Source organism: Cinclus cinclus, chromosome 6, assembly GCF_963662255.1.
Source record: "Cinclus cinclus chromosome 6, bCinCin1.1, whole genome shotgun sequence".
Classification (NCBI taxonomy): domain Eukaryota; kingdom Metazoa; phylum Chordata; class Aves; order Passeriformes; family Cinclidae; genus Cinclus; species Cinclus cinclus.
In genome coordinates, this window is record NC_085051.1 from 11,625,471 (window position 1) to 11,636,081 (window position 10,611).

Below are 10,611 nucleotides of genomic sequence, written 5' to 3' on the forward strand. Positions count from 1 at the left end.
AGCACATTTATTACCTGTGTATCAAAACTTTCTGAATGGGTTAAAAAATCAGTTTATCAGGCTCTCTTTTCCTACACCAAACTCTTCCAAAGGCAGGGATGCCTCTGAAATGGCATATTGTTTACTTCAGCCCAAAATGTGATCTGTGTTTTTCTAAAGATTCAGCATGTTTTTCGACTCAGCAGTCAATCTGCCCATCTTAGACTATGGCTGTGGGTGGTGGGGAAGACACAGAGCCACCTTCACGCTTCAAAACACTTCCATTGCAGATACAGTCATTAAATAGACAAATTGTTTGGCTAAGACTGAAACCTGATGTACTCTCGTTACAGTCTGCTGGCAATTTCCCCCGAATTTTAAATAAAGGTGTTTTGTGTTTCCATAGCAACTTGAGCTCCTTTCCCTGAGATGTCTGATGCACTGCTAGTATTACACAACTTATTGTATTAGGAAGGAGTGAAGAGCACTGTTGAAAAGCTGACTGAATCTAAAGGATTATGAAATTACAGCCACCGAGTGGGGGCTGGGGAGGGAGAGGGAAAACGGAGCAGCTCTTGGCCATGTACATGCTACTTGGGAGTTTAGACAAAGAACCATGGAATTGTAGAATGGTTTTTGTTGGAAGGGACCTTAGAGATTCTCCTAGTTCCAATGCCACTGCCGTAGGAAGGGACAGCTTCCACTAGAGCAGGCTGCTCAGAGCTCCATCCAACCTGGCCTTGAACACTGTCAAGGATGGGACATCCACAGCTTCTCTGAACAACCTGTGCCAGTCTCTCAACACCTTCACAGTAAAGAATTTCTTCCTAATATCTCATCTAAACCTACTCCCAGTCTGAAGCCATTCCCCTTGTCCTGCCACTATCTACTCTTGTCAAGAATCCCTCTCCACTTTTCGTGTCAGCTCCCTTCCAGTACAGGAATGGCTATGAGAAAGACAGAAGGTGTGGAAAGGAGGAGAAGGAATGAAGTGGCTGAGTCACAGTGCCGGCTGCTCCTCTGTGAAGGTGTCAGAGGAGCTGAGATGAGCCGCAGCTCTTTCCCAGGCTGGGCTCAAACCCTCATTCAGCAGTGGCTGCTGTGCCAGGGACAGGCTGGGTCCAGCCCTGGCAGCATCAGGTGGGTTTGGGGTTCCCACACCAGTAGGGGAGACTCGTAAATTGTTTAATCTACCAGGTTTTAGGGACCACGGCTGGAAATGCTGCTTCTCACCAAGGCTGGCTGCCCTCTGCAAGAAGGTGAGCGCAGCTCTTGGGTGGAGATAATTAACATGACAAATGAGGAACATTCCTGGATTTTAATGACATCTTCTCAGAGAAACAGCTGGCTATAAAATGCATGAAGATTTATATAACCGTGTGTTCAGATATGTAAAAACTGGATTATGTGCTGCTCATTTAGAGTGGTAGTAATAATCACTTCTAACCCATTCCAGTTGGGCCAGTATTAAGGGAACTACGCACTCTCCTTAAAAAAGGACGTGTTGATACTAAAGTGTGTCCAGAGAAGGGTAACAAGGCTCCTAAAAGGTTTAGAAAACATGTCTTGTGAGGCGTGGCTGGGGAAGATGGGTTTGCTCAGCCTGGAGAAGAGGAGGCTCGGGGAACCTCCACTCACTCTCCAATGCACAGTGAGCTGGGGGCTGGTCTCTTCTGCCATGCCTGCAGTGAGAGGACTCGAAGGAATGGCCTTAAGCTGAGACAGGGGATATTCACACTAGATACCAGAAAATTTTTTTCACTGTTAGCGTGGGCAGGCATTGGAATAGGTTGCTCAGGGAGGTAGTGGAGTCACCACCCCTAGAGATGTTCCAGGAGTTTCTGCATCTGGCGCTGGGTGATATGGTTTAGTGGTTACAGCGCTGGCTTGGTGGTTGGACTGGATGATCTCGGAAGTCTCTTCCAATCCTGATAATCCCACGATTCCAGGAACATTTTTGTGCCGGCCGGCCCGCACCCCGGAACCATAGTGCGGCGCCGCCGTTCCCACGGGGACGCCGCCGCGCGCGGACGGCGCCGCACGTGAGGGCGGCGGCAGGCGGAAGTGATGGCGGCGGCGGCCCGGCGGCGGCCCGGCGGCGACAAGCGGCGGTAAAGCGGCCACAGAGCGGCGGGGCCCGACATGGCGGCCAGCGGGGCGCGCCTCTGCTCGCTGCTGCTGCTGGCCGCGCTGGCGGGGCTGGGCGCCGAGGCCAAGGTGAGCGGGGCGGGGGGCACGGGTCACGGTGGTGCTCCCGGTACCGGGCCCTCCCTCCGTCCGCCCGCCCGCCCCCGATGGGCGCTCGGTTTCCGCGGGTCGTTCCGCCTTCCCGGCCCTATTGCTGCCCCGGCCGGCTGTAGGGGAAGGTCGGAGCCGGTGGTTTCTAGCGGGCACTGCCCTGTGCCTCTCGGCGGAGAAGCAGGGTCCGGCGGCGCGGCCTCGGCACCAGCCCCGGTTCCTGCGCTCCCCTTAAGCTCGTAATTGATGTCGCTTTGCCGTGGAGCCCAGGGACACCGTCACACAGAACTCCGAGGGGAGATGGAGCTGCTCTCCCCGGGGCTGGGTGGGGCTGAGCGCCGGGCCCGCCGCAGCTCCAGCGGCGGTCGCTGCCGGGCCTCACCCGCGCTGAGTGCGGGCTCTGGTCTTGTCCCTGCTGGGTTAATATTTGGGACTATTACCGTGGTTCTTTGTGGCGGGCAGAGAACACCGTGTCTTCTGCTGTCAGAGCACCCGCGTTTCGATTTTCTCCAAATACGTCTGAATTTTCTTCTTTCGAATGGTAATCAGCAGTTTGACTTCTCAGTGGCGGAAGCAGAAGCAGTTTGGTGTAGAGTGTGTAGTAGGTGGGGTGTATGTTCTTCGAACCCCTTGGCCCTTGTTCCCCAGCACAGGAAGGACCTGGAGCTGTTGGAGCCACTCTAGAGGAGGCCATGATAGTGATCACAGGGCTGGAGCACCTCTTCTGTGAGGAAAGGCTGAGGGAATTGGGATTATTTCGTCTGGAAAAGAGGAGGCTTCGGGGTGACCTAATTACCTGAAATCCTCCCAATACCTGAAATATGTAAAAGAGATGGAGAGCCGATTACATGGGCATGGCGTGGCAGGACAAAGTTTTACACTGAAAGAGGGTGGATTCAGATTGGATATCAGGAAGAAAGTCTGCTCTGTGGGGGTGGTGAGGCACTGGCACAGGTTGCCCAGAGATGTTGTGGATGCCCCAACCCTGGCAGTGTGCCAGGCCAGCTTGCATGGGGCTTTGAGCAACCTGGTCTAGTGGAAAGTGTCCCTGCCTTTAGCAGTGGAGTTGGAGCTGGATGATCTTTAAGGTCCCTTCCAACCCAAACCTTTCTATGATTCTGTGCTCCTCACAGTTTTCCAACTGACCTGTGCCCACTGAGTGTTACTCTGGCTTGGCTGTTCGATGTAGAAGTTCATTATGAAAGCTTGTTCCTGTATTCTTTTGTAATGCCAGTAGAAATTGCCTTGAACTTTATGTTTATCCATTTTCTCTTATTATTTGCTAAAATAAAGTTAGTGTTCTTTCATTCCTTTTAAGCTTATCACTGTATCTGTTTAGCAGCTGTCCTTGTAAGCTGAATAGTTGAGTAATCAACATCAGCAATTTCTGCATGTGTTTTTTCTTAGAAAGAGGAATGAGCTTAAATGCCATTTCTTTTCCCTTAAGAATGTGTTTTTGTCTCAAATAGTGTTACTTGACAAATTGCTCTACTTGCTTAGTAATTTTGAAGGGTATTCTTAAACTTGTAGGAAGTCCTAAGTAAGACTGTTCAAAATACTTGCAAGTAATTTGTATTAAATATTTCAAGCCTTGTGTGAAGAGTGCCTTCTGTACCCCTGACAATATAAATAATATGAATGATATAATAACTTATGAGAATTTGTTCTAAGCACGTTGTTTGCTTCACTTTTAGAATTCCGAGGATGTCCGGTGTAAATGCATCTGCCCTCCTTATAAGGACCATTCAGGCCATATTTACAACAAAAATGTTTCACAGAAAGATTGGTGAGTGTGTGTGGTGCATACAAATAATAAATCTAACTGGTTAAAGACTTGTTCTGTAGTGATTACATGTGACTCTCCTATGGTGGTTCCAGGACAAAGCAGAGCATTGCTGTAACTTACTGGAGCTTTTCTTTCAGAAGTACTTCACAATTCAGCTCTAGCAAGGGACAAGACTTAAACCCTGTAGTTTTTGCCCTGTCTTCTGTTTTCATTTGCTTGCTTGCACGTTTAAATGTTTATTTAGACTTGGTAGTAGTAGAAGGGAGGAAAGTGGTGTATTTTGAATCCAGTGATTTAGAATGGTGTAAAGGCAAGGGGGCACAAACCTGGAACTGGGACTTGGGAGTATTGTCTTTGCTTGCTCTACTCTTGAAAACCATCCCATCATTTAGGAACTGTTCTTTCTGGAGTTTTGTGAGGTTCTAGTAGATTTTGCACTTTCTAGCAACTTTGAGAAGAAAAAATGCTGATAGTAATATTTTTTATATTCTCAGTAACAGACTTCCTACTGTACTTAACCAACATACAAGATTTCTGCAGTGTATTAGTACAAGCTTTCAGTTATAGGAACACCAATTGCACAGATTACACCTGGCATGTATTTTGATTTTTGTAGCTTGAATGCTGCATTCTTCCACAGAGGAAAATGTAGTTCTGCTTTCACTTAAATGAGAAAAATAAACCCTCCACTCCTCTCCAGGGTCTGTGAGGTGGCACTCAGCAGTTGCAGCTATGAAGAAGAAGTACAAATAAGACAGAAGAGATGAGCTGGTGCCTGGCTGAATGTTTGCAGCATAATTTAGTCCAGTTAGGTGTTGAGTCCCAGGCTGCTGCTGTCACTTCAGCCCTTTTGTTTCGCTGCCTGCTGCTGACTGTGCCCACACTGAGGTAACCAGAAGAAAGGTGAAACAGGATTCAAGTTCTGTCAGTGCTCTGCAGGGACCCTGGGGGTCTGAACTATGAATAACAACCTGAGTCAGCAGAAAGACCAACATTACATAAGTTGTTGTTGGAAGCAGTTGTCTCATGCCAGCTGGATTTTAATGCTGTGCTATAGAGTGCCCATAATATTGTCAACCATGTTTTTCCACAGGGGACTGACTTACATTTGGTAATCTTTTAAGTCAAATGCTTTTGCTGAAAGCTGAATGCTCTTTAATCACCATCTTGCTGTTTTGAGAAACAGCCCATCTGACTTCCTTTTTTGTTTTTATTTTCCTATATCTGTACCTTGTGATGACAAGAAAAAAGAAATTCTGTTCATGAATGTCAAAGACAGGCTAATCTCCCTTCAGACAGTGAAAGGATAGAATAAGGCTCTTTTGAGTATGGTGAAGAAGGAAGTGGATTTAGTAGCTGAAATTTACTTTTATCCATGACATCAGTGTCAAATGATGCAATTGTGCTGGATTCATATCCTTGGACTTACTCTGCTGACAGCTTTTATAGTTTCACTGGGAAATTAAGACACTGTATTGAGTTAGAACTTAGCAGCTTGTCAGTAGCTGAATTTCACATTTAAGTGACATAACTGTGACATAGTGATTTATTTGTACCTGCAGTTTAGAACAACTGAGCTTAAGCAAGCTGAGCTTCTCAGCTCCTGCAGCAGAGTGGAACAGCCCAGCTAAAACCAGCTCAAAACTGACTGGGCAGTTTCTGTGTTTCCTCAGTGATTGTCTCCATGTGGTGGAGCCTATGCCTGTCCCTGGACCTGATGTAGAAGCTTATTGTTTACGTTGTGAGTGCAAATATGAGGAGAGAAGCTCAGTCACAATTAAGGTAAGCAGTGTAATTCTGTTGGCTATATTAAAGACTTCAGCTGTTTGGTAAATATGTCTGTTGTCTTTTAGAGAAATGCTATTTTTAAAGGGCAAACTGTTCTAAGGCAGCCTAAAATGTAACTTCTTCTGTAGTAACTGTTCACAATCTTGAGCAGGAGCAGTAGCATCAAGCTTTAGTTGAAGAAATGAACCTGACATGCTTTATTGAAGATCTCTGCTTTTGAGATCAGACTTTACACCTTGCTAAAATTCTGAATGTTCTAAGATATTTTGTCAAGCTTTAGGCTTTGTTTCCCTTATTCTTTCAGAGGGCCTCTCATTACACAGCTGCCTTACTTTCTTACTATAAATTTTCTTCATCTGTATTTGTTCTAACATATGTTTTCTATGCTCTTCACATTCTTGTCCCATTGGAGCCATTGAGGCCTGGGCTGCTGTGAATAGACTGCAGCACATCTTTTGGTTTTTGACAGCACAGACTACTTTGTTTTGGGATTTTAGAAGCTTGGTGTTTTGTTTTGCCTTCTCATTTTGCTTGGTGACTGAATGCAGGTCTGTGCTAGACAATGGGAGATCATTGGGTGATGCCCCAGATTTGCCACCTGTTTAACATCCAGGCTGAACAATTGTCTTGGTGGAAGTGAGAGTTATAACATTCAATTGTTTTAAGAGGCATAGCCTAAAATTCTTTACAAGGTCTCACTGTTTCAAGCTGCCCTAAACCCTTTTAATAACTTGTTGTAATTTGTTACTTTTCCTTTCCTTCTGGTTTTTAAATCATCCAGTGACACTACCAAAGAACAAACTTTGCCTTTTGGTCCTTGCTGCCTGTTGTGAGACTGGGGGGGGGGGGCGGGGCATAGTGTCATAGTCTTGGCATAAACTGTGCTTGCGTTATGTAGGTGACAATCATCATATACCTGTCCATTTTGGGCCTACTTCTTCTGTACATGGTCTACCTTACCCTGGTGGAGCCTATCCTGAAGAGGCGTCTCCTTGGACATTCACAGCTCATACAAAGTGATGAAGACATTGGGGTGAGTTCACCAGAGTCTCTGCACTTGGTTAGCATGAAGATTGGGATGGTTTGTTGATAAATAATGATTTGGGGTGAGCAGCTTTTCTTGCCAGGCAGTGTAAATGCTTTTCCTGCTGGGAGAGGAAAAGAAAGCTGTGTGATGACTTGTGTGAAGCCACTCTTTCATTTTTCCCTGGGCTGGAAAGTAGTAAGGTGAGAGCTGCTTCAGTTATACCAGCTCTAGGCACAGATTGTTTTCACAGAGAAGAAGGAGTACAACTTTTTAAGAGTTAATGATCCAGTCTTGCCATCATTTTTATGGGAAGTGCTTACTGCTTAAATTGCTGTCTACAAAAAGAAAGTATTGGGGTTGCATCTTTTACTGATCCATTTTGAGTCTCACGATGCTAAAAATTCAACAAGAAATTGCTATAATGAAGCACCCAGAAATCAGAATGTGACAGTATGTTCCAACAAGTCAGAAGAGCTTTTTTTAGGGAGAAGGGGAGTAGTCCAGTATTGACAGTTTCCTGTCATTACTGGCTTTTCCAATCTCTAGCACTGGGTCACAATCCCATGGTTTAGTTGTGAAGTTAAGGTACATAAAGCATAGCTGATTAAAACTATTATTTAGAAGAAATGCTTAATTTTGAATACTTAATTATCCCCTTAGAAAACAGAAGCACCTTTTTAAGTGAAGATGGCTGATGATTGTCCCACTGTTTCTGAACTTCCCTGTGTATTACATGTAGACATGTTTCAACTGTCTTTGTATTGACAACATAAGATTTTTCCAGTCACCTCTGAGAGTATTTTGGGTTGAGGGTTTGTTATTGTTTTGAATAGAAGTATTTGAATGACTCTTCCTCTAGGAAGAGTCATTGCTTTCTTATAGCAAGTTGGGCAGCTCCTACTTGAATTAAGTGAGCTTGTGCTGTATGCTATACCTCAGACAAATTTATAGCTTAGAAAAACTATCTTAATGCCTCCAAATGTGAGTTAGTCTTTTGATTGTAGGTAGAAGAAGTGAAAAAAGTCCATGGCAGAGTTGAGGTTAACTGTGGAATGAATTTACCTCAAAGTCTGTATCTATCTTAACCTGTAACTGTTCTGTGAACATAACATGATTTAAGGTCCCTTATGAATTATCCCCATCCTTGCCTTCCCTCTTGCAAGTTCCTGAGATATTCTTGTCACACTTCAAAAATGCCATGTCTGTGGATTTTGTGGCTTAATTTCAAGGCAGTGTGTTCACTCTTTCCTGTTGCCCATTGGTGATAGTGGCAAATGAAGAATGTAAGCCACTTCCTTAGTCCTTCTTGATCTTAAATTCTTTTCCCCCCTTATTGTCTACATAGAAATGGACAGTATCTAGCCTTGGAGCTGAGAATCTTGTTTGTCAGGAAGGCCAGTACCATCTAGACTGCCCTGTGTTCTCCCACCATGTGTTTTACTGTAGCAAACCATGTGTTGCTGTTATGATTTTTCTTTTCCCCTGTGAATGAAGTGACCTGTTTCCTGTTAAATGCCCATTCTAAGTATATCCAGTTGTATAACTTTTTATGGTGAGATGATAGCTCTTTTGACCAGGGATTGTCTGTTGTTCTCTGTGAGCATATTTTTTTAATGCTCATTGTGGCTTTGGGACTTACAGCAATCATTTCAACAGGTGCCATTTTTGATAATTTGTGTACAGTTTATGACATTGATTTATGATAATCAGTGACAGTTATTATTGAGCTGCTCTGCACAGTCGTATCACAAATAAAATATCCATTAAATGAAATGTCTTCAAAAGTGTTCTGGAAAAAAAAAAGAATACGAAATGTAGGGATGCAAAAAGACAGTTATTTAATATAGGACATAATGATGTTATTTTTCATTATGCTTTGTATATATGATGCTTTCTGATGTAGCTTTAGCAGCATGACTTTGTCCAAACCGTTTAATAGCCAAATAAGAAGTTCAGTTCCAGCTCTTAGTGTTTATAACTTGGCTATATTTGCTAGCAGAAAATAAAGCCTGGCAGGTACTGTTATAAAACAGTAAACTTTAAACAACCACTCGGTTCTTGTTGAGTTCTGTCACTTTAACAGCTGTATTGACACTGTGCTTTCAGACAGCTCAGCACAATAGGCTCAGTTTGGTAAACATCAGAGTGTGTTGGTTTGATATAGAAGCTGTGTGTGAACATCCTGAACTGCCTGGCAGGAAATGGCCAGGAGCTGGCAGGGAACCGACCCTAATTCATTTGTGGAGTGCATTCACAGTGATGGGGGTGCCTGGATCTGCTCTGGGCTGCAAATGGATGCAAGACTGATCTGATCCTGCAGCTCACCGTGGTGTCTCTGGGCAGCAGGTAACTGGCAGTACAATGAAGTGTGGTGTGTGTTAGGGAAATCTGTGGAAGCTCCCGTGACTGAGAAATTGAAGTACAATTCCAACAATTCAAAAACTTGCTCGGTCATTGTTACTAACCGGCTTGTTGGAGCCTTAAAAAAAAAAAAAAAAAAAAAAGACAAAACCAAAGCAACCCCCACATCCCGCGGAACGTAACGACACGAGAGACTTGTGGCTGGAACTTGCGGGGCGTAACCGTGGATTTTTTGCCCTTGCAGGACCACCAGCCTTTCGCCAACGCCCACGACGTGCTGGCCCGTTCGCGGAGCCGCGCCAACGTGCTCAACAAGGTGGAATACGCCCAGCAGCGCTGGAAGCTCCAGGTGCAGGAGCAGCGCAAGTCTGTCTTCGACCGGCACGTCGTGCTGAGCTAAGTGGCGCTCAGGGAAGGAGCTGCGGGCGTGTGGACTAGTGCAAAGAGCTGCCAGAAGTCTTCCTAATCCTGCCAATTCAGAAGAGTTTTCTGGAATAATTTGCTATTGATTAAAAAAAAAAATTAATAATTGAGAAGGTATTTTAACTTTGGAGGAATGTACTGGAGTGGAAGCAGTTTAAACAGATTGGTTAACCAAAAGCTTAAAACTTTATGTTTTCAAATGGCTTTTACTAACAAAACTGAAAAGAAAACAAACCCTAAGATACCTTGGGTTGCCACTGTGGTACATTATTTACAGTTGTGACTTTATGGTGGTTTTTAACTATATATTTCTCTCTACTATTTATGTGGTTAAAAAGTACCTGGTAACACAGTAATTACAACTCACTAATCACTTTATGTAAAGACTTTTTGTAAATATACTTGGATTTTCTGCTGATTGATGCTAGGTACTGGAAATCAAAGTCTTGCAGTGTAGTTTTGGTCTCAGAGAATGAAACCCTGCTGGCTGTGTTCATCATTTGGTTTCTTGCACTCCTACTTTCAAGATGCTTGTATGGCAAGTGATGTCTGCAGATTTAAGGCAAAACATAAGTGCACACTGACTCCTGGAGCTGCATATTTCAAGTACTGTGATGTAGATAAATTCAAATGCAGTGCACATTCAAGACAGTGTTGACATTTTGTTCTATTTTGCTTTAATAGCTTAATATATTGTAGTTGTATGATAGCTCTTAAAATTTTTTCCCTTTCTTTTCATGGGTAAGGTCTCAGGAGCTAGTATATGAGGAAATATTTATTATAACAATCTTCCTGCATTTGTCTGGATTGATGGTGTAAGGCACATACTTTCTCTAGCACCGGTCATCTTGGGAGTTAGGTGTATTTTTTTATCTGTGACTCTGTACTCATCTCTCTTCAGAGGTTATACAGTTGCTAGATGACTAACTTTCATATATCCCCTTTGGAATGTAACAATTAAAGATAAAACTGATTTTTGAAAAATGGATCTGCATTATCAGTTTGTCAT

The 10,611-nt window shown here is 43.9% G+C and overlaps 1 protein-coding gene across 2 annotated transcripts; it reads left to right on the forward strand.

Annotated features, from left to right (window-relative positions):
* The first annotated feature begins 2,064 nt into the window (after window positions 1–2,064).
* Window positions 2,065–10,588, forward strand: TMEM9B (TMEM9 domain family member B). Of its 2 annotated transcripts, none has more exons than XM_062494254.1 (5): window positions 2,065–2,196; window positions 3,912–4,003; window positions 5,677–5,785; window positions 6,690–6,824; window positions 9,424–10,588. In XM_062494254.1, the coding sequence occupies exons 1-5, from the start codon at window positions 2,122–2,124 to the stop codon at window positions 9,577–9,579; spliced, it is 567 nt and encodes a 188-aa protein (XP_062350238.1). In that variant the 5' UTR covers window positions 2,065–2,121; the 3' UTR covers window positions 9,580–10,588. The 2 variants fall into 2 exon arrangements, with proteins under 2 accessions (XP_062350238.1, XP_062350239.1); XM_062494255.1 differs by lacking the exon at window positions 2,065–2,196 and adding an exon at window positions 2,729–2,758.
* The last annotated feature ends 23 nt before the right edge of the window (window positions 10,589–10,611 follow it).